General features: G+C 34.8%; 1 protein-coding gene across 1 annotated transcript in view; it reads left to right on the top strand.

Annotated features, from left to right (window-relative positions):
* Positions 1 to 17,877, top strand: part of FBXL5 (F-box and leucine rich repeat protein 5) — a 50,459-nt gene extending 32,582 nt beyond the window's left edge. The window contains exons 10-11 of the mRNA XM_030864256.2: positions 9,909 to 10,057; positions 17,076 to 17,877. Of these exons, the coding sequence (XP_030720116.1) occupies positions 9,909 to 10,057; positions 17,076 to 17,152 (226 nt within the window). The 3' untranslated portion in view covers positions 17,153 to 17,877. The remainder of the gene's footprint in view (positions 1 to 9,908; positions 10,058 to 17,075) is intronic.
* Positions 17,878 to 25,148: the final 7,271 nt, after the last annotated feature.

Here is a 25,148-nt window from a genome sequence, read left to right as displayed (position 1 = left end):
ATTGCTAGCGTATAGAAATATAACTGATTTTTAAAAAATTAATTTATGTATTTTTGGCTGTGTTGGGTCTTCGTTGCTGCACGTGGGCTTTGTCTAGTTGTGGAGAGCAGAGGCTACTCTTTCTTGCATTGCACGGACTTCTCACTGTAGTGGATTTCTTGTTGCAGAGCACGGGCTTCAGTAGTTGCAGTGCACAGGCTTAGTTGCTCTGCGGCATGTGGGATCTTCCCAGACCAGGGTTTGATCCCGTGTCCCCTGCTTTGGCAGGCGGATTCTTAACCACTGCACAACCAGGGAAGCCCCTAACTGATTTTTGAATGTGGATTTTGTATCCTGCTACTCTTCCACATTTGTTTTTTAGCTCTTAATACAGTTTTTTTTGGTGTGAATTCTTGAGAGTTTTCTATGTATAAGATCATGTCATCTACAAACAGAGATTATTTTACTTCTCCCTTTCCAACTTAGATGCCTTAAAATAATTTTTTTTTTCTGGTTTAATTGCTCTGGCTAGAATTTCCAGTACTGTATTAAGTGGAAGCATCCATAGTGGGCATCCTTATCTTGTTTCTAATCTTAGGGGAAGAGCTTTCAGTCTTTCATCATTGACTGTGTTAGCTGTGTGTTTTCCATATATGGCTTTTCTTATGTTGAGGAAGTTCTCTTCTAGTCCTAGTTTACTGAGTATTTTTATCATAAAAGTGTATTTGATTTTGTCACATGCTCTTTCTGCATCAGTTGAGATGATCATGTATTTTTTTCTCCTTCATTCTATTAGTGTGATATGTTAATTTGATTGAGAACCGCCCTTGCATCCCTGGGATAAAACTCACTTGGTCATGGTGTGTAATCTGTTTAATATGCTCCTGGATTCAGTTTGCTCGTGTTTGCTGTGGATTTTTGCATCTATATTTGTAAGGGACATTTGGCCTGTAGTTTTCTTTTCTTGTGCCTTTGTCTAGCTTTGGTATCAGGGTAATAATACTGGCCTCATAGAATGAGTAGGAAGTCTTCCTCCTCTTCAGTGTTTTTTAAGAGTTTGAGAAGGATTGTTACTTCTCTAAATGTTTAGTGGAATTCTCCAGTGAGGCATCTGATTTTGATTTCTTAGTTGGGAAGCTTTGATTACTAATTCAGTCTCCTTACTTGTTGTAGGTGTATTCTGATTTTCTGTTTGTTTGTTTGTTTTTTTCCTTGAGTCAGTTTTGTTACTTTTTGTGTTTCTAGGGGAGTTGTCTACTTCATCTAGGTTATACAATTTGTTGATATACAGTTGTTCATGGTACTATTTTATAATCCTTTCTATTTCTGTAAAATCGGTAGTAATGTCCTAACTTTCATTTCTAATATTTATTTATTTTTGGCTGTGTTGGGTATTCCTTGCTGCGCATGGGCTTTCTCTAGAGTAGAGAAGAGTAGCGGGGGCTACTCTTTGTTGCAGTGTGCGGGCTTCTCATTGCAGTGGCTTCTCTTGTTGCAGAGCATGGGCTCTAGGCATGTGGGCTTCAGTAGTTGTGGCTTGCGGGCTTTAGGGTGCAGGCTTAGTAGTCGTGGCACACGGGCTTAGTTGCTCCGTGGCATATGGGATCTTCCCGGACCAGGGCTCAAACCCATGTCCCCTGCATTGGCAGGCGGATTCTTAATCACTGTGCCACCAGGGAAGTCCCCTAATGTTCATTTCTTACATTGGTAATTTGAGTCCTCTTTTTTTCTTAGTTATACTAACTAAATGTCAAGTTTTGATGATCTTTTCAAAGAAGCGAAGTTATACTTTCTATGAGTTCAACCTTTTAAAATTTATTAAGCCTTTTTTTGTGGCCAAACGTGATCTGAGTATTCCATGTGCACTTGAGAAGAATGTGTATTCTGCTGTTTTTAACCGGAATGTTCTCTTTATGTTTGGTAGGACTAATCTGTTAATAGTGTAGTTCAAGTTCTCTATTTCCCTCTTGATCTTCTGTCCACTTGTTCTATCCATTATTGAAATTGGGGTATTGTATTTCTGACTATTTTTGTAGGACTTTTCATTTTTCCCTTTAGTTCTATCAATTTTGTATCATATATTTTGGGGCTCTGTTGTTAAGTGTGTATATGTTCTCAGTTTTTTTTAATCTTGGTGGAGTACACCTTTTACCAATATATAATATCCTAATACCCTTTGCCTTTTGTAAACATTTAAAAATTTAAAGTCTTTTTTGTTTCACAGTAGTATAGTCACTCTTGCTCTGTTTTTGTTACCTTGTTTTTTTGGCCTCACTATGTGGCATGCAGAATCTTAGTTCCCTGACCAGGGATTGAACCCGTGCCCCCTGCAGTGGAAGCCTGGAGTCTTAACCACTTGACTGCCAGGGAACTCCCCCCTTTTGTTTACTTTTTGCTTGGAGTATCTTTTCTCATGCTTTTACTTTTAACCTCTTAGTGTTTTTGCATCTAAAGTGAGGTCTCTAATAAAGAGTATATAGATGGATCATGTTTTTAAAATTCTGAAGTTTAAAAATTTTTAATATAGTCTGTTAATCTCTGCCTTTCAGGAGGAGAATTTGATGGATTCATTTTTAAAGTAATTACTGATAAAGGAGACTTTACTTATGCCATTTATCTATTTCTTTTCCTTATGTTTTACATGCTTTTGTTCCTCATTTTCTCAGTGACTTCCTCTTTTTATGTTTTGTTTTGTTGTAATATACCATTTGATTCCCTTTTTCTCCATTTTCTTTGTTTTTTAAAGTTATTTTTTTAGTTGTTACCTTAGGGATACAATTAACATCTTGATCTTAAAACAACCTAGTTTGACAACCAGCTTAGTTTCAATCATGTACAAATACTCCACTCTTGACATCTCTGTCTCATCTCCTTTATATTGTTATTGGTACAGGTTACAGCTTTATACATTGTGTGCCCTTTAACGTAGATTTATAATTACTGTTTTATGCTTTTGTGTATGCATTTTTAACTAATTGCTTTCTACCTTCAAACAGTATTATACCATTTCACATAGAATGTAAGAATCTTAAAACAGTAATCGCCTGTTCCCCTCCCCATTCTTTGTGCTGTTTTTGTTATATATTTTATTTCTATATATGTTTTAAACCCCATAATACATTGTTAATATTTTTTCTTTAAACAATTGTCTTTTTTTTTTTTTTTTGGCCATGAGGCATGTGGGATCTTAACTCCCCGACCAGGGATTGAACCCGTACCCCCTGCATTAGAAGGTGAAGTCTTAACCACTGGACCACCAGGGAAGTCCCAAACAATTGTCTTTTAGAAAAAATTAACAAAGAAGTCTTATTTCACCTTTTTTGCCATTCTTCATGCTTTTGTACAGTTTCATGTTTCCATTTGGTATTGTTTTTCTTTTGCCTGCAGAGTTCTCTGTAGTTTTTTGTACTGTTAAGTCTTTTGTCAGTAAACTCTCAGTTCTTGTCTGAAAAACTCTTTATTTCACCTTCATTTTAGAAGGATTTTCACTGTGTATAGAATTCTAAGTTGGTAGTTTTGTTTTAGCACTTTTAAGATGTTACATTGTCTTTCAGCTTGCGTCATTTATGAGAATTGTATTAAATTTTTATCTTTGTTCTTCCGTATATTATGTATGTTTTTTCTTTAGCTGCTTTAAAATTTTATTTCTGCTTTTAATGCAGTTTGCATATGGTATGCCTTGGTGTGGTTATCTTCATTGTTATCTTGCTTGGGGTTAATTGAGATTCTTGGATATGTTATTCCTAGCTTTCATAAAATTGAAAAACAAAATTCAGCTATTATTTCCTCAAGTACTTTTTCTCTCCTCCCTATTCTCTTACCCCTGCTTCTTGCTGGGACTTCCATGTATGTCAGACTTCTTGATACTGTACTATAGGTCACTTTAGTGTAATAGTTCCCTGGACTGTCATGACAAAGTACCACAAGCTAGGTGGTTAGAATGATAGAAATTTATTCTCTTAGAGTTCTGGAGATTAGAGTTCAATAATCAGGGTGTTGGCCAAACCATGTTCCCTCTGAAACCTTTAAGGGAGCATCCTTTCTTAACTCTTGAAACTTTTCATAGACCCAGGTGTTGCTTGGCTTGTGGCACTATAACCCCAATCTCTGCCTCAGTCTTCACACGGCCATCTCCTTTTTGTGTCTGTATATCTATGCGTCTTCACATGGCATTATCCGTGTGTGTGTGTGTGTGTGTGTCTAAATATCCCTCTTCTTAGGAGGACATCAGTCATATTGGATTAAGGCCCACCCTAATGACCTGATCTTAAATCTTATTTCCAACTGAAGTCACATTTATGATACTGAGGGTTAAGACTTCAACATATCTTTTTTTGATGGGGGTGGGAGGGGACACAATTCAACCCATAACACCAGGGCTTTTTCTTTTCCTTACTGTTTTTGTTCTTTTTTCTCTTGGTGCTTCATTTTGGTTAATCTGGTTGTTCTTCAAGTCCACTAATTTTTGCAATGTCTAATTACTGCTAATCTCGTTCAGTGTATTTTTTATTTCAGATATTGTATTTTTCATCTCTAGAAGTTTCATTTGGTACACTCGTGATCCTCCCTGATATATACATATACACACACATATAAGCACATCAATAATGTATGTAAATATATTAAAACATAAAAAAAACTAATATATAGACATGTTTTTTGTTTCATTATGTTCATATTTTCTTTTAAATCCTTGAACATATTTAAAATATGAAATCTGTTTTAAAGTCATTATCTCCTAATTTCATCATCTTTATCATTTATTGGTCTGTTTCTATTGATTCTTTTTTTCTGATTCTTTGAGTGTTTAGTAGTTTTTGATTGGATACCAGATAATGTGAATTATACATTGTTGAATTCTGGATTTTGTTCTGATCTTTTAAAGATTACTACTTTGAATCACTCCCTGGTCTGTATTATTTCTGTAATTTGTATATATTTCTAAAACTTTTTTTCTTATTGCATGCATTATTAATACTTTGTTTAAATGTTTCTTTCTTTGTTTGAGAGCAAAGAATGTATTTTGCATTTTACTGTGTAGGCCTGTGCCTGACATACTTGGGTATTGGTGATAAAAAGTAGACTAGAGTGATCTTTCTAGTATGCATTTCTTCTTACTTGTTATTACTCCTTGAAGCGTTTCAGTGAGTCTTATTGCCCTTTGGTTAAAGTTCAGATTCTTGGCCCTTGCTTGCCTCTGTAGTTTATATCTTGTTACCTTCTTTAAATCTCTTCCTTTTACTTCCTCACATCTTCACCTCTGCCAAAAAAAAGACAGCAAGTAGGTAAACATAAACATAACACACAAACACACAAAACCATCCTTTCTTTAACCATACTCAGCTATTTTCGTTTCCTCCAGGTATACAGGCATACCTTGTTTCATTGTACTTTGCTTTATTGTGCTTTGCAGATAATTGAGTCTTATACAAATTGAAGGTTTGTGGCAACCTTGTATCGAGCAGGTCTGTCAGTCCCATTTTTCTAACGATATTTGCTTGCTTCACGTTTTTGTGTCACACTTTAATTCTTCAGTATTTCAAACTTCCATTATTATTATATTTGTTATGGTGATCTGTGATCAGTGATCTCTGATGATACTACTGTAATTGTTTTGGAGTGCCACAAACCATATAAGATGGCAAACTTAATCGATAAATACTGTGTGTGTTCTGACTGCTTCAACTGGCTATTCCCCCATCTCTCTCCATCTTCTCCTGCCACCCTATTTCCTGAGACACAACAGTATTGAAATTAGGCCAATTAATAACCCTACAGTGGCCTCTAAGTATTCAAGTAAAATGAGTCACACATCTCTCACTTTAAATCAAAATCTAGAAATGATTACACTTAGTGAGGAAGGCACGTCAAAAGCCAAGCAAGATAGGCTGAAAGCTAGGTCTTTTGCACCAAACAGTTAGCCAGGCTATACAAGCAAAGGAGAAGTTCTTGAAGGAAATTAAAAGTGCTACTCTATTGAACACATGAATGGTAAGAAAGTGAAACAGCCTTTTTGCTGATAAGGAGAAAGTTTTAGTGGTCTGGATAGAAGATCAAACTAGCCACAGTATTCTTTTAAGCCAAAGCCTAATTCACAGCAAGACCCTAACTCTCTTCAGTTCTGTGAAGGCTGAGGTGAGGAAGCTGCAGAAGAAAAGTTGGAAGCGAGCAGAGGTTGGTTCATGAGATTTAAGGAAAGAAGCCATAACATAAAAGTGCAAGGTGAGTACAGAGGAGAAGTCAGTGCCTGGCTTCAAAGGACAGGCTGACTCTTCTATTAGGGGTTAATGCAGCTGGTGGCTTCGTTGAAGCCAGTGCTTATTTACCATTCTGAAAATCCTAGGGCCCTTAAGAATGATGCTAAATCTACTCTGCTTGTGCTCTGTAAATGAAACCACAAAGCCTGGATGACAGCACATCTGTTTACAACATGATTTACTGACTTTTTAAGCCCACTGTTGAGACCTACTGCTTAGGAAGAAAAAGATTCCTTTCAAAATACTGCTCAGAGATAATGTACCTGCTCACCCAAGAGCTCTGATGGAGATGTACCATGAGATTAATGTTTTTTGTTGTTGTTTGTTTTATAAATTTATTTATTTTTTGCTGTGTTGGGTCTTCGTTGCTGTGCACGGGCTTTCTGTAGTTGTGGTGAGCAGGGGCTACTCTTTGTTGCAGTGCGCGGGCTTTTTGTTTCAGTGGCTTCTCTTGTCTCAGAGCATAGGCTCTAGGTGTGCGGGCTTCAGTAGTTGGGGCACGTGGGCTCAGTAGCTGGCTCGTGGGCTCTAGAGCGCAGGCTCAGTAGTTGTGGTGCATGGGCTTACTTGCTTCATGACATGTGGGATCTTCCCGGACCAGGGATCGAACCCGTGTCCCCTGCATTGGCAGGCGATTCTTAACCACTGTGCCACCAGGGAAGTCGCTGAGATTAATGTTGTTTTCATGCCTGCTAACACAACATCCATTTTGCAGCCCATTGATCCAGGAGGCATTTCAACTTTCAAGTCTTACTATTTAAGAAATATATTTTGTAAGGCTATGTAGCTGCCTTAGGTAGTGATTCCTCTGAGCTAGGCAAAGTAAATTGAAAATCTTCTTGAAAGGATTCACTATTCTAGATGCGACGAAGAACATTTGTGATTCTTGGGAACATATCAGAATATCAACATTAACAGGATTTTAGAAGAAATTGATTACAACCCTCATGAATGACTTTGAGGGGTTCAAGACTTCACTGGAGGAAGTAACTGCAGGTTAGAAATAGCAAGAGAACTAGAATTAAAAGTAGAGTATGAAAATGTGACTGAATTATATCCGTAATAAAACTTTAATGGATAAGGAGTTGTTTCTTATGGATGAACAAAGAAAGTGGTTTCTTCCGATGGAATCTACTCCTGGTGAAAATGCTGTGAAGACTGTTGAAGTGGCAACAAAAGATTTAGAATATTACATAAACTTAATTGTTAAAGCAGTGGCAGGGTTTGAAAGTAATTGACTCCAATTTTGAAAGAAGTAGGGCAAAATGCTACAGAGCAATCATTCGTGGAAGGAAGAGTCAGTCAATGCAGCAAAAAAAACTTCATTGTTGTCTTATCTTAAGAAACCGCCACGGCCACCCCAGCCTTCAACCACCACCTCGATCAGTCAGCAGCCGTCAACATGGAGGCAAGACCCTCCACCAGCAAAAAGATTATGACTTGCTGCTGAAGGCTCAGATGATACAATAAGTATTTTTAGCAATTAGCAATAAAATAAAGTATTTTTAATTAAGGTATGCATATAGTTTTTTAGACATACTGCTATTGCATACTTAATAGACTACAGTATAATGTAAACCTAACTTTTTTATATGCACCAGAAAACCAAAAAAATTGTGTGGCTTGCTTTATTGTGATATTCGCTTTATTGTGGTGGTCTGGAACTCAACCTGCAATATCTCTGAGGTATGCCTGTACTGTATTTCTCTGTCTTCATACATTTGCATTTGCTCTCTCTCTAACAAACGTTTATTGGCTAACTTCTGTTCATTTCTATCTCCATTCCAGTTTAAACGTCACTTTTTAAGGGAAACCGTTTGTGACCCCTGTCCCCCTCCCTCCACCAAGAAGGCCCTTAAATACGTTCCCAGGAGAGCATTCATCATATGATATTATAACTGCTTGTTTACTTTTGTCTTGTTTGATATCCCACTAGACTCAGTGAATGCATATACAGTTTACTCAAGTGTATTTGTGATATAAAGTTTTACATTCCATGCAGTCTGTCCTCAGTGTACTGAAAATTTGTAAGTTTTAGAACATGAAGCAGTTTCTGCATTGAGATACCTTCTGAGATCTTTTAGACCACTTTTTAGAAGCTGTTTTATTTTTTATTCTGAGCTATTCAACTTTATAGGAAAAAAAGAATCAATAAACTTTAAACAATAGTCTTCCTTTGAAGATGTCTATTTGTAATTACTGTGGCCCAGTCAAGCCACTGAAGTTCTGAACTGCCACTGTTACTAATTTAAACTGTAGGAATGGATCAGGGAATCTATGATTTAAGAAAAAGTCAGTCTTTTTCAGTCAAAATATAAGGAGAAGTATGCATTTAAATCTCTCACGTGTATTGGGGTCTTGATAAGCTCTTTTTGATAGGCCAGATTTTTCTTGTAAACATGCAATGACAAAACATTAAAATGTATGTACTGATCTTTGTCCATCAGTGCCTGTCACTGAATATATAAATATTTCCATAGTTTATTCTAATCTCAGTAGTTTACATACTTTTACTTACCTTTACTTCCTAATTTCCATGTATCTGCATAATCATGCTATTTGTTTTTTTACTAAATTTATTGTATTATTAGTTTTTGGATAGTGCTGTCAAGATAGACTGTCTCTAGTTTTCCCAGTTTTTGCTGTTCTGTAGAGGGAATTGATGTTCTCAGTTTTGCTCTTGATATTTTTCAGCTCTGCCATTGTCATTTCAGTCAATTTCTCATTTTATTCTTTTTATGTAAATTGTTTTTTTAAAATTCTTCTAGGGTATGCCATGAAAAGCAATGTTTTCATTTTTACTGAAATGAAATTCACATTAAATTCATTCTTTTAAAGGGTACAAATCAGTGGTTTTAGTATACTTATAAGGTTGGCAACCATTACCACTATCAAATTAGAAACATTTTCATTAAACCAAAAAGAAGCCATTTACTCATTAGCAGTCATTCTTCATTCCTCTTTGCCCCCAGCCCCTGGTAGCCACTAATTTACTTTGTCTGTCTATTCTGCTTATTTTGGATATTTCATATAAGTGGAATTACATAGTATGTGGTCTTTTGTGTATGATTTTTTTCACTTAGCACAGTATTTTCAAGGTTCATGCATGCTGTGGCATGTATCAGTTCTTTATGGCTACATGATATTTATACTAAATTTTGTTTATCCACTCATTGATTAGTGGACATTTGGATTGTTTCCACTTTTTGGATATTATGAATAATGCTGCTGTGAACATTTGTTTGCAAGTTTTTCTGTGAACATATGTTTTCACTTCTCTTGGGTATATGCTGATTCTTTAACTCTTTGAGGAACTGCCAAACTGTTTAGTAATTTTCTTGATAATTTTTACTTAGTTTAGTAGGAGAGTGAAGATTACAATTCCAGGATTCATTACTTCCTTCCTGTAAGAATTGAGTTACTGTAATGTTCTTATAAAGAACATTTCATAGACTTGTTTATTGAATGTCTTCAGAAATGTCTCTGTTAAATGTATCCTGCCTAAGGATGAAGTTAGTTGTCATGTTTTATAGAGATACTTTAATTTTTCATTACCAGATTGAAAGATCTGTTAATAGTCCATTGGGCCATAGGAATACATAAGTTTTCATAGATTTTACAATACATTTTAATTGTTAATATATTCTAATTGTTGAATTGCTTCTCTTACAGGGTTTTGACTCTGGGAGGAGGGCTACCTTATTTGGAGCACCTTAATCTCTCTGGTTGTCTTACTGTAACTGGTGCAGGCCTGCAGGATTTGGTTTCAGCATGTCCTTCTCTAAATGATGAATACTTTTACTACTGTGACAACATTAACGGTAATGCCTTTTAACAATGGGATAATTTTGGAGGAGTTGATTTAAAAATTTTTAACAGTTCTGAAAATTCTTAGGGTTTCTATTTTGTTTTCTAGATTTCTGATTACCAAACATTTTTTACTTTCAGGTTTAGTCTGAAAGATAAGTTTTCTTATCTTTCTAAAGATAAATTTTCTTATCTTTCTAAAGATAAGTTTTCTTATCTTTCTAAAGATAAGTTTTCTTTTGGAGAGATATCTCAACTATCCATTCTGCCAGATTTTAGAAATATGTAATAGTTTAATCAATCCAAAGTGACAAGTTTTTATAGAATTACTAAAATTCTTATAAAATTTTGGGAAATTCCTCTAGAGTGAAAGAGCACTCATTAACAATACAGCGTATTGCTGTTCTAGATACACCTAATTCTTAGGGATGTTAGAGTTAGTTTTCTTGTAGGACAAGAAAACTTCATAATGTAGTAGAAAAAGGAGGACTTTGGTAATGTGAACTCCTCAGGGACCCTGAATCTGGTTCCAAATAAATCTCTTGGAAGATTGAGGAGGATGGTGAGTGTGGTATTGGGAAGAGGCTGAGGTGCTTTAAATGTGATTAAAATTCCTATAGTATTATGGAGATTGAACCCTGAACCTACTTTTAACAATCATCAGGTAAACATTTCTTGATTTTTTTTGTTTTGTTATATTTTTTTTATTTTTTTTGTGGTACGCGGGCCTCTCACTGTTGTGGCCTCTCCCCTTGCGGAGCACAGGCTCCGGACGCGCAGGCTCGGCGGCCATGGCTCACGGGCCCAGCCACTCGGCGGCATGTGGGATCTTCCCAGACCGGGACACGAACCGTGTCCGCTGCATCGGCAGCCGGACTCTCAACCACTGCGCCACCAGGGAAGCCCCTTGTTTTATTTTTTAAGCCTATTCCTGCCCTGCAGTGGGACTGTTTAATGTGCTTTTTCAAAGTACATTCAGTGCCCTGTTGGGCATTTGATAATCACTGGTAGAGACTGAAGTCCTGAAGCATAAAAAGCTGCTCCTCAACTATTAGTAAGGAAGTCAACCTCCTGTATTTATAATTGGAAAAAATTTACATGGTTCAGATTCTACTGTGTCTTTTTACATCATGTTTTTTTTTTTTTTTTTTTTTTTGCGGTAAGTGGGCCTCTCACTGTTGTGGCCTCTCCTGTTGCGGAGCACAGGCTCCAGTGCACAGGCTCAGCAGCCATGGCTCATGGGCCCAACTACTCTGTGGCATGTGGGATCTTCCCGGACTGGGGCACGAACCCATGTCCCCTGCATTAGCAGGCGGACTCCCAACCACTGCGCCACCAGGGAAGCCCATGTATTGTTATTTTTGAGAGTCCAGTTCATCTTAAGATCATGGGAAGATAAACGGAGTCTCTCAGGCAGAAAAATTTACAGACGCCAGCAAGACTAGAGGAATAGTATCTTCTTTAATGACATACCAGTAGGCAGAGAAGTTAGCAAATCTGCTGTTTCTCAGAGATTAGATTTTTCTTAAAATGTATATGAAGAGACAGGAGATAGCAGCTCTTTTGTTTCTTGAATCATTGGTGATGCAGGAGATGACCTCCCATGTTCTTGAAATAGCAACACTAACTTCAAGCATTTCTTTGCTCTCTGTTGCCTTTAGTGTATAAGAAGGAATGGGGAAAATTAATGTCATTTTAGTTGCAACCTGCTAAGTGTACAAAAGAAGGTGTGAGTGCTACAGTGCAGCACTTGCTGCTTTTGGGGATGCAATAAAAATATATATATATATTTTTAATACACGGTTATGTCATTGTGGGTTCACTGTTGTACTTACTAAGGCTTATAGGATATATTATGAAAAGTAATCAGTAAGCAATTATTTTTTGTAAGAAAAACACCTTATTGGTAGGTTGCATTTGAATTATCTACACTGATTTCAGCATAGGTTATGCTGGTGGGAATAAATCTCAGAACCTAATTTGTTATACTTATTTTGGGGTATATAGATGTTATTGGATTGGTAGGGGGATTGGGTTTCACTTCATTTTTATGATCTGCCTACTACTTTTGTGTGTGTGTGTCTTTTTGAAAAAAACTTCTTGAAATAATTTAGGTGTTGGGATAAAGTTAAATACTTAAAAACTTTTGCACTTTGTTAGTATGTTAGAATTCCTTTCATCTTGACTGGTTTTGAATATATAAATATTAAAGTGTTCCAAAGGAGCTGCTACATTCTTTTTGTTGAATGTTAAGATTTTTTTTGATAAATGAGTGATAGTTTTCAATAAATGAATTTTAATGAACATATCTGACTTTAAAATGTTTGAAAGGAAATTGACCGTGCTTGTATAATCCAATACCAAGTCTCCTTTTACAGCTTCTTAAAGCATGATTTGGGGGAAATGGAAATCCTTTAAAGTTTACAGGGTGACTTGTCATGTGAACTTATGTTCCAGAGTTCCAGCCAGTTGCTCATAAAGCAATGCCCTGATACAATCTTTTCCTTAAAAGGCCATATGGACACTAGAAAGTGTTAGGATAAAGTTGCATTGTATCCAGTTTTGCAAGATGACACAGGATTCATCCAGTATCTTTTATTATAATTCAACTTGTACAAATACTTAGTGACTATAAATATTTAGCTCCCTTTTCATTATTATTTTTATTATTTCTGAAAGTAGTCAATATTTTTATACATGTTCTTAAACTAATAGGGAGCATATTTAGGTGACACATTATATTTTAATATTTGAGAGTAACACTTAACTAAAAATGTATTTTGTCAAAAGAGAGTTTACATAGTTAACTACCAGGTTACTAACTAAAAGAAGTAAATACTGATAAATAATACTCATTAACTAAAAAGTGCTAAGTAAAACAAAATTTTCTATTTCCTAAGCATTAGCAGAGATTTTGGAGAAGATAAATTAGTAATCAGATATTCAAACAGTGTCTGCTGCCAGCAAGGCACTATACTAAGCATTAACATAAAATGCCATTTTTATTCTTAATGATTCTTTCATGACATTTAAATTTGTTATTTGATTGATAAAAAAGTTAAGATTTAAGTATAAAAAAAGGCTTCTTAGCCATAACATTTAAAAAATTCCTTGTCATTTAAGAAGTGTTAGATGGAATTGCCTAGTTTTAGAGCTCTGAAGAACATTTGAACAATGATAGCAAATAAACTTGTACTGATTTGCATTTCAATGTATGTTTAATTTGTGAATTAAGATAGATTAGATCATAGTAGGTGACACAGTTTCAGATGATTTGCTCTCTTATGTTTCTAATTTAAGTTAAAGAGGAATTAAAGGTAAGTGAAGGTAAGTGCAGATATACAGCATAAGTAATATGCTTAAAATCTAGGAAAAACAAACAATTCAGTAATAAAAATTTGGGAAAATAACAATAGCTACCATTATAGCTCTTCTTAACTAATATTTTAAAAAATGCTCTCTTACAAAATTTATTTTTACCATGCATTTAAAGGTTTTATTTAATGATTATGCAAATGTTATTTTTCTGTTTTATTATCCTTTACCGTAATTTAGCCCGCATCTGTTATAACCATTGGGTTTATTATCTCATATCAAGATTGACATTTACTGGTGATAAGTCAAATGTTTACCTTTGAAATTCCATGTCTGTGGAAGCACAGCTGTCTACTTGAGATATTTGGCAACCCAACATATCTTAGTCATGTTTCTTTCCAATTCTACCTCACTTTTTCTGTTGCCTGTTTATTCTGTTGTCCATTTATTCCCTTTTCTAAATAGTCCTTCTGTGATGCTTAAGGGTCTTAACTGTTAACATTGCTTATGATTTCCATGCTTTGGAAATTGCTTTCTCCCCTGTTTTCTACAGTATGAAACTAACTTACAAACAGCGGTTGTCTTCACTTTTGCTTTGCCCTAGGCCTTCAACAAAATAAAACCCATTCATGGATGATACCACTTTTATGGATTTTTAGGATCAGTCACCTGGAATGTCATTCACCTTATGATGGGATTGTAGTTTTGAGGTAGTTAGTATTACAGTTGTTGGTTAAGCACAATTTATGCCCTTAGATTTCCATTGAAACTAAGATATTCTGGTGTGTATCTGAGAAAGGGAGCACATTTTATAGCAATATGAGCGTGAACTTTGTTTTGTGATGAATAAGGAGATGCTGACAGATATCAGGAGAGGGTTACTTTCTACCTAATATAGGACACATATTTTTATTCCTACATTTTTCTTCCCATATTATCCCTACTTCCATCCCTTAGACTTTGAGAGCAAAAAGTGACTCAGGTCACCGGAGTGGAGACTGAGGATCCTGAGCCTCTTTTTTGGGGGAGGTTGGTGAAAAACTGTGTGGTACAGGCATACCTTGGAGATATTGTGAGTTTGGTTCCAGACCACCATAATAAAGTGAATATTGCAATAAAGTGAGCCACGTGAATATTTTGGTTTCCCAGTGTATATAAAAGTTATGTTTGCACTGTACTGTAGTCTATTAAGTGCAAAAGCATTGTCTAAAAAAAGCAACGTACATACTTTAATTTAAAAATACTTTTTTGCTAAAAAATTTTAACCATCATCTGAGCCTTCAGTGAGTCATAGTAGTAACATCAAAGATCACTGATCACAGATGACCATAACAAATATAATAATAATGAAAAAGCTTGAAATATTGTGAGAATTACCAAAATGTGCCAGAGAGACAGGAAGTGAGCAAATGTTGTTGGAAAAATGGTGCCAATAGACTTGCTCAGTGCAAGGTTGCCACACACCTTTAGTTTGTAAAAAATGCAGTATCTGCAAAGTGCAATAAAGTGAAGCACAATTAAATGAAGTATGCCTGTGTTTGGAAAAATATGAATCTTTTGATTAGATTCCTTGATCCAATTGGCTCCTTTGAGGCTCCCATTTAATTTTCTCTCTTGAAAACCAGTAGCATACTTTACTTTGATTGCTTTCAGCCATCGCTTATGATTTTTCCCTAGGCGTGTGATTGCAGTATAAAATTTCTTCCTTACCTTTCTGTGCTTTTAAAAATAGGAGTATAGACATTTTGAAGTATTGTAGGGAGTTTCAGTTTGGAATATTGTACCAAAGTCTCCATGTCTCTTTCCTCATATTTCTCCCTTTCAAAAAAGTTAGAATTATATACTGAGAAAATGTTAGATATGTTTTTGCAAAAACCACCAGTTTAAGCATTTCATCACAGGGACTGTGTCAGGGCAGGGCAATGATAGTGAGGTAGGAGATTGGCTCTTGGAGAAAGGCTCTAATGTACTAAGAAATTTCATTTTGACTCTTTGATTAAGATGACTAGCATTGTGTCTTAAGAGAAAATAGTCTTAACAAAAATGCTACTTTATGAATTTTAAGTATTTGACACATTTAACTTTTCATTTTCAAAATAGAATAGATTTTAATTTTGATTAAATAAAAAATAAGCTTGTGGTAATTCAGTTTTATATTTGAAATGACTTTAAACTTTTATTATAGAACCTTTTAAATATATAAACATAATAATATAAAGAAGCTTTATGGATCATTGGCTTCAGCAGTTATAAACCTGTGGTCAATCTTTTTTCATATACTATTGCCCATTCCCATACCTGCTCCCCGTATCCCAGGCATTATATTACTTTAAAAGTTAAGCATAAGTATTTGAAAATAAATGAAATCATAAGCTATTGCAGTTCCACTATGCTTGTAAAGTTCATTAGTTTCTTTTCTTACTTAAAGATACATTATTATTTCCATTAGTGAAATATATGAATGCTATACTTCATTGATTGTATATCCTAAGAAATTAGTCCTTTGTATTTTGTATATTGCCATTACAGGAATACAAAAAAAAAGTTAAATTCTGGTAAATAAGTGTGTTCTATGTGTTTATTTGCAAGTAGTTACTTTCTTATGTTGGTATTAGCATAATTGCCTTCTTTTGCAATGGATCGCTACTTCAAAAGACAAAGAAAGCTAATATAATATATTTTTCTAAGTTAAAGTCTTGATATCATTCCAGTGATTTTTCAATTATAATTCATTTGATAAAATAAATATTATTTTCTATAATAAAAATATATTTCATGTACTTTTATGGTCCTTACGTATCAAAAATGCAAGTATTTTGGTTCTAATTGATGAAAGAACTAATTAACTTTGTTCATGGTGCAGACATACTGAAAGGCTTCAATATAGTTAAAATGTCTTTTTCCGTATTTGCTCGCCTTTATGAAAACTGTGATTCATTCAGAGTACTTGACATTTGAATATGCGCCATGATATCTCTTTGATACTTTCTAATTCTCAGCTTTGTTCCCTAATGGATCTTTTAATCTAGTGTCTGGGTAGCATAATGTCATTGGAATAAAATGTCAGTTATTCCACAAATGTATTATTATTTTTCTTTGTAATTGGATCATAACTTTTATTATGTCTTAGGTATGTTTTTAATTATTCATTCATTACATATTTGATTCTGGAAGATAATTTCACCTAACCCTATCACATGACTTATTTTGGGTACAGATATTAAATAACAATATGGCAAATATGTTAAGGCTATATCTACGTAGTTTATTTTTAACAAAAATTTTGAATGTAATATTTATTATAATTGCTCAATACTGGATTCTTTAGCTTATCTATTATAGATAAGGTTGTTTTTGCCTTAATTATATTTCTAGGAAAGATGTTCATGATACAAGAAATCCATTGTGAAGTTATCCTGGCAGTCTTGTTTCTGTGGGTTATCTCATTTCTTCTTGGATTTTTTATTTTGTAAGATTGTTGCCAAAAAATTACTTCTTTTCATTCTTCTTTTTCATTTACCTATATTAGTTAAAGTCAAACTGCTGTTGGCGATTTTTGTGCTGAATAATTTTTTATACACTCATTGTGGGATTTTACTTCTATGTTACAAATGTATTACTAGTTAAAAAAAAATAAGTGTTTTACTTCTTTCATTAGCAAGATTATTTTTGTGTGATAAGAAATTCCTCCTTTCACACTTCTCTGTTTTCATACAGGTCCTCATGCTGACACCGCCAGTGGATGCCAGAATTTGCAGTGTGGTTTTCGAGCCTGCTGCCGCTCTGGCGAATGACCCTTGACTTCTGACCTTTGTCTACTTCATTTAGCTGAGCAGGCTTCCTTTCATGCACTTTACTTATAGCACATTTCTTGTGTTAATCATCCCTTTTTGAGTGTGACTTGTTTTGGCCCCATTTCTTACAGCCTCGGAAATCTTAATTTACCAGTGAATTGTACAGTGTTGTTTCTCTTGCAAATCCTATTTTTGTTTTAGAAAGGGATTAGGTCTTTTTCATAGGGTGAGAACAATTTTATCAGATTTCTTTTAAACTAAATATTTTGAAAAAAATGTCACTAATGCCATGCCATTTAAAGTATTTTTTAGATTATTTTGAGTTTTGAAGTCAATGGGTTATTGGTTCTCTTCATAGATAAACACTGTACCAAGTCTTGCAGATCTTTTCAGACATACATTTTTGAAGTTTTATTTTCAGAGACTGCACAGTTTGGAAACCAGTCTCCTTTCCATAATGTTTCCTTTATTTGAACAATTCTCAGAGGGCCAATTCAAACATATCCACATATAAGATTCTTTAAGATTATAAAATAAATTGGCTTCTTGGTGTTAGCTCAGGGAGCTGGCACAGCACCAGTGTCTTTGTATTCGCTTTCTTCAAAGACCCCTGGTTCCCACCACTGTCCGTAAATTGTCACATTTGGGGGAGGGGTTTTTAAAAGTTCCACAGTCATTTGAAGAAATGTATAAATAAAATCTACTTTGAGGACTTTACCAAGTAATTTCTTTTGTGTTTTGATTTTGTTGTAAATCTCAATCCAGGGTTACTTTACTGTGAAATGGGACTAAATAGGTCTTTTGAACTCCCATGAAATCATGACTCTGACAAATGAATAGTTTTAGACAGATACCTGATTTTATTGAGCTGAATTGTCTTTTTGAAATTTATTGTGCAGTCGTCAGAATTTGAATTTGTAAGCTTATCTTCATTGCTGTTTGAAATAATAATTGGAATGGAGACCTGTTATTCAGAAAGGCACATATTGAGTCAATTTTATGTCATGCTATGTATAATTTATGTCACAAAGAAGAGAATAGTCAGCAGCATCACCTATTTTTATAAATATCTGTAAGGCTGTGGAAGAGGAGGTAATCTTGCAATTATGTTCTTTGTGGTCCCAGGTATTTTTTGTTTGTTTTATTGAGGAAGAGGAAGAGCAGGAAAGATACAAACTATAGATAGACAGATTTCAGTTCAGGCTAAGAGAAAACTATTTTACACAGAGTTGTCTAAAGATGAAGGAAGAAACATTTGACGAGAAAATAAATAAGAAGTCACTCTGCTTTTAAATTTAACTAACATTTGAACTAAATACTGTGAGGGAAAATCACCTCTAAGGAAGGACATCTAATGACTCTGAAATTTCACTTTTCTCTAAGAGTTTCCTCATTTTGATTCCATTGCTATTAACATTTGTGAAATATAAGATGGAACCCCTCAAGTTTCTTGTATGGAGGATAGGGCAGCTCTGGAAGCAGACCATCTTACCCTTTAAGTTTGTGTCTCTTAGCTTAAGTCCTCATGCCTCTTGTGGCACTACTGCGCCTAGCTGCCTCCTTTAAAAGTCTGGCCTAAGCACAAAGGAAGAAACGTTCTGGATTCCCTTAGAGAACTTGAGAGGAAATCTGAGTTTAGTGAACCATTACAGGGTCAGAAGTTTTATTTTGTAGGTTGACTGTTTTGTCGTTACTGTACTTTCATTTCCTTAAATGATTAATAAAGTTCATTTGAAAAGTTGACATCAGGGACTATTTCAAGAAAACAAACTAAAATAAGTCTTCTGGAGTGACTCCCATCCAACTGCACGGTAAAATTAGTTATCTATAACCAGGTCCCAAGTCATCAAGGGAGTACTCAAGTTTATACCCATGTAATCAGAAAACAGTGTAATATTTGGGGAGTAAAATTTTTGATAATACTTAATGGAAAAAATCATGATTAAATGATATTTTGGGACTTGGCTTAAATGTTATTCTTCATAAATTAATTAATTTGAGCAGCTAATTTCCCAGGGGTTCCAGGTAATGGAGGTGCCCCCCCTTTTGCCTTGTCCTGTGCCACTTGATGTTAGAAAACCATTAAATAGGACTTGGCAGTCTTGAACCAAACTGACTTCAACATGTGAGCACATTGCATGTGGAAACTGTTTTTCTACCACCCCCACCACCCCCACCCATTTCATGGGGAGATGGCATAATCTGCATTTAATTTTTAAATATTACTGCTGTTCCATTATTAAGGATAGTTAATGCTTTAAAATTTCTTCTAAATTTATTTTTCATTGAAATATAGTTGATGTACAATATTATGTTAGTTTTAAGTGTACTGCGTAATGACCTGACAGTTGCATACATTATGAAATGATCACTGTGGTAAGTCTGGTAACCATCTCAACTTACATAAAGTTATTACTGTATTATTGACCATATTCCCTATGCTGTATATTACATCCCCATGACTTATATAACAGGACCTCTTAATCTCCTTCACCTATTTCCCCTACCCTCCTCCCTTCTTGCAACCACTGGTTTGTTTTCTGTGTCTGAGACTGTTTTTGTTTTGTTTTTTAGATTCCACATATAAGTAAAATCATGTCATATTTGTCTTTCTCTGTCTGACTTATTTCACTTAGTATCCTCTAGATCCATCCATGTTGTCTCAAGTGGCAAGATTCTTTTTTAATGGCTGAGTAATATATATACGTGTGTGTGTGTGTGTGTGTGTGTGTGTGTGTATATATATATATATGTATGTATCGTCTTTATCCATTTATCTTTCCATGGACTCTCAGGTTGCTTCCACCTTGTGGCTATTATAAATAATGCAAAAAATTATAACATTATTAAATTATGTATAATTATATTATACAATCAATATAATAACAATTATATAATTAATAGATTATAAATATAAACAAGTATGCTAATTTTATAATTATAAAATTAATAGTAATTATATTTATATTAAAATTTTATTTATAATAATATAAATAATGCAGCAGTGAATACTGGAGTGCATATAACTTTTTGAATTAGTGTTTTTGTTTTCTTTGGATAAATACTCAGAAGTGAAATTGCTGACATTTCTATTTTTAATTTTTTGAGAATTCTCCATACTGTTCTCCATAGGGGTGCACCAATTTGCAGTCCCACCAGTAGTGCATGAGGGTTCACTTTTCTCCACATCTTTACCAACACTTGTTATTTGTTGTCTTTTTGTTGGCAGCCATTCTGACAGGTGTGAGGTGGTATCTCATTGTGGTTTTGATTTGCATTTCCCTGGTACTTAATGATGTTGAGCATATTTTTATGTGTCTGTTGGCCATCGGTATGTCTTCTTTGGAAAAATGTCTATTCAGGTCTGCTGCCCATTTTTTAACCTGGTGGTTTGTTTTTTTTGATGTCAAGTTGTATGAGTTCTTTGTATATTTTGGATATTAACCCTTTGTCAGATATATCATTTGCAAGTATCTTCTCCCATTCAGTAGGCTGCCTTTTTGTTTTGTTGAGAGTTCTTTTTGTTTTTTTGCATGCAAAAGCTCTTTAGTTTGATGTAGCCCCATTTGCTTATTTTTGCTTTTATTGCCCTTGCCCTGAGGAGACATATCCAAGCTATTGGTAAGACCAGTGTCAAAGAGCATACTGCCTGTGTTTTCTTCTGGGAGTTTTATGGTTTCGGGTCCTTACATTTAAGTCTTTAATCCATTTTAAGTTTATTTTTGTATTTGTTGTGAGAAAGTAGTCCAGTTTGATTCTTTTTTAATGTAGCTCTCCAGTTTTCCCAATACTGTTTATTGAAGAGGATGTCTTTTTCCCATTTATATTCTTGCGTCCTTTGTCATAGATTAATTGATCATATAAGTGTGGATTTACTTCTGGATTCTATTCTGTTCCATTGATCTCTGTGTGTTTTTTATGCCAGCACCATACTGTTTTGATTACTGTAGCTTTGTAGTATGGTTTGAAGTCAGGAAGCCTGATACATCCAGCTTTGTTGTTCTTTCTCATGATTGTTTTGGCTGTTCAAGGTCTTTTGTGTTTCCATTCAAATTTAGGATTATTTGTTTAATTTTGTGACAAATTCTATTGGTATTTTGACAGAGAGAGATAGCATTGAATGTAGTACGGTCATTTTAACAATATTAATTCCTCCAATTCATGAGTGTGGTATATCTTTTTATTAGTGTTTTCTTTAATTTCTTTCATCAGTGTCTTATAGTTTTCCAAGCTATAACCTTAAATGGATGTTGAATTTTGTCAAAAACATTTTCTGCATCTCTTGAGGTGATCATATGATTTTTATTATTGAGTTTCTTAAGGTTATCACGTTCATTGATTTGCACATATTGAATCATCCTTGCATCCCTAGGATGAATTCCACTTGATCATGGTGTATGATTCTTTTAACATATTGTTGTATTTGGTTTGCTAATACTTTCTTGAGGATTTTTGCATCTATGTTCATAAGTGACATTGGCTTGTCATTTTCTTTTGCATGTGTTGTCTTTGGTTTGGATATCAGGGTGATGCTGTCCTTGTAGAATGAGTTTGGAAACATTTTTCTCCTCTGCAGTGTTTTGGAATAGGTTGAGAAGGATGGATGTTAACTCCTCTTTAAATTTTTGGTGGAATTCACCAGTGAAGCCATCTGGTCCTGGACTTCTGTTTGCTGGGAGTTTTTTTGATTACTGATTCAATTTCATTACTGGTAATTGGTCTGTTCATATTTTCTGTTTCTTCCTAATTTAGTCATGGGAGATTGTACATTTCTAGGAATTTATTCTATTTCTTCTCGGTTGTCAATTTTATTGGCATATAATTGTTCTCAGTATAATCTTCTACAATTCTTTGTGTTCCTGTGGTGTTAGCTATAATTTCTCTTCTTTCATTTTTTATTTTATTTGGACTCTCTTTTTATGTTGATGAGTCTGGCTAAAGGTTTATCAATTTTGTTTATCTTTCAAAGAACCAACTCAGTTTCATTGATCTTTTCTTTTGTTTTTTAGTCTCTCATTATTTTCCTCTGATCTTTATTATTTCTTCCTTTCTGCTAACTTTGGGTTTTGTGTGTTCTTCTTCTAGTTCCTTTGGATATAAGATTAAATTTTTATTTGAGATTTTTCTTGTTTCCTGAGGTGTGGGCTTGTATTGCTATAAACTTGCCTCTTAGAACTGCTTTTGCTGAGTTCCATAGACACTGGATCATTGTATTTCCATTTTCATTTGTCTCCAGGTATTTTTTTAATTTCTTTTTTGATTTCTTCAGTGATCCATTGGATGTTTAGTAGCATATTGTTTAGCCTCCATGTGCTTGTGTGTGGGTTGTTTTGGTTTTTTTTTTTTTTTAGGTAGTTGATTTTTAGTCTTACAGCATTGTAGTTGGAAAAGATTCTTGATATGATTTCAGTCTTCTTAAATTTACTGAAACTTGTTTTGTGGCCTAGCACGTGATCTATCCTGGAGAATGTTCCATGTGCACTTGAAAAGAAGGTGTGTCGTGCTGCATTCGGATAGTATGTTCTCTATATATTTAAAATACATCTAGTGTAATATATTATTTAAGGCCAGTGTTTCCTTATTGCTTTTCTGTCTGGATAATCTGTTCATTGATGTGAGTGGGGTGTTAAAGGTTCCTTCTATTACTGTGTTACTGTCAGTTTCTCCCTTTATGTTTGTTAATATTTGCTTCACCTTGTTAGGTGCTCCTTTGTTGGGTGCATATATATTTATAGCTGTTATGTCTTCTTGTTGGATTGACCCCTTTTATCATTGGGTAATATCCTTCTTTGTTTCTTGTTATAGTCTTTGTTTTAAAGTCTGTTTTGTCTGATATAAGTGTTGCTACCCTGTCTTTTCATTTCCATTCACATGGAGTACCTTTTTATGTCCACTCACTTTCAGTCTGTGTGTGTATTTAGGTCTGAAATAAGTCTCTTACAGGCAGCATATATATGGTTACTTTTTTGTTTATTTTAAAAAATCTGTTCAGCCACTCTAAGTCTTTTGACTGGAGTATTTGGTTTATTTACATTTAAAGTAATTGTTTGATAATTGTAATTATCAAACAATTGTTGATATTGTTGATAGGTAATGTACTTTTTGCCATTTTGTGAATTGTTTTCTGGTTGTTTTGGTAGTTTTGTTCCTTTTTTTCTTTTGTCTTCTTCCCTTGTGACTTCATGACTATCTTTAGTGTTATGTTTGAATTCCTTTCTCTTATTGTGTGTATTGATTATAGGTTTTTGGTTTTAGGTTACCATGAGGTAGGTAGGAAGATACATAGATAGGTATATGTGATTGTTTAATGTTGATCTTTTTTAGTTTGAGTTCATTCTCACAACCCTGCATTTTTCCCTCCCTCTCCACATTTAATGTTTTGATATCATATTTTACATCTTTTTGTTTTGTGTGTTTTTTGACTACTTATTTTGGATATAGATAATTTTACTACTTTTGTTTTTTAATTTTACTACTAGCTTTATAAGTGGTTGATATACTACCTTACGGGTTGTTTGCTTTTATTGATGAGGCTTTTGCTTTTTAAATTTTCATATTTCTAGTTGTGGCCTTTTTTCTTCCCACTTAGGGAAGTCCTTTTTTTTTTTTTTTTTTTTTTTTTTGCTGTATGCGGGCCTCTCACTGTTGTGGCCTCTCCCATTGCGGAGCACAGGCTCCGGACGTGCAGGCTCAGTGGCCATGGCTCACGGGCCCAGCCGCTCCGCGGCATGTGGGATCCTCCCAGACCAGGGCACGAACCCGTGTCCCCTGCATTGGCAGGCGGAATCCCAACCACTGCGCCACCAGGGAAGCCCAGGGAAGTCCTTTTAACATTTCTTTTTTTTTTTTTTTTACCATCTTTATTGGAGTATAATTGCTTTACAATGGTGTGTTAGTTTCTGCTTTATAACAAAGTGAATCACTTATACATATGTTCCCATATCTCGTCCCTCTTGTGTCTCCCTCCCTCCCAACCTCCCTATCCCACCCCTCCAGGTGGTCACAAAGCACCGAGCTGATCTCCCTGTGCTATGCGGCTGCTTCCCACTAGCTATCTACCTTACGTTTGGTAGTATATATATATCCATGCCTCTCTCTCGCTTTGTCACACCTTACCCTTCCCCCTCCCCATATCCTCAAGTCCATTCTCTAGTAGGTCTAGTAGGACACAGTATTTATTCCTGTCTTACCCCTAGGTTCTTCATGACAGTTTTTTTTTTTCTTAAATTCCATATATATGTGTTAGCATATGGTATTTGTCTCTCTCCTTCTGACTTACTTCACTCTGTATGACAGACTCTAGGTCTATCCACCTCATTACAAATAGCTCAATTTTGTTTCTTTTTATGGCTGAGTAATATTCCATTGTATATATGTGCCACATCTTCTTTATCCATTCATTTGATGATGGACACTTAGGTTGTTTCCATCTCCTGGCTATTGTAAATAGAGCTGCAATGAACATTTTGGTACATGACTCTTTTTGAATTACGGTTTTCTCAGGGTATATGCCCAGTAGTGGGATTGCTGGGTCATATGGTAGTTCTATTTTTAGTTTTTTAAGGAACCTCCATACTGTTCTCCACAGTGGCTGTATCAATTTACATTCCCACCAACAGTGCAAGAGGGTTCCCTTTTCTACACACCCTCTCCAGCATTTATTGTTTCTAAATTTTTTGATGATGGCCATTCTGACTGGTGTGAGATGATATCATTGTAGTTTGATTTGCATTTCTCTAATGATTAGTGATGTTGAGCATTCTTTCATATGTTTGTTGGCAGTCTGTATATCTTCTTTGGAGAAATGTCTATTTAGGTCTTCTGCCCATTTTTGGATTGGGTTGTTTGTTTTTTTGTTATTAAGCTGCATGAGCTGCTTATAAATTTTGGAGATTAATCCTTTGTCAGTTGCTTCATTTGCAAATATTTTCTCTCATTCTGAGGGTTGTCTTTTTGTCTTGTTTAGGGTTTCCTTTGCTGTGCAAAAGCTTTGAAG

The sequence above is a fragment of the Globicephala melas genome, chromosome 5 (assembly GCF_963455315.2).
Source record: "Globicephala melas chromosome 5, mGloMel1.2, whole genome shotgun sequence".
Lineage (NCBI taxonomy): Eukaryota > Metazoa > Chordata > Mammalia > Artiodactyla > Delphinidae > Globicephala > Globicephala melas.
This window is presented reverse-complemented; position numbering and strand designations above follow the sequence as displayed.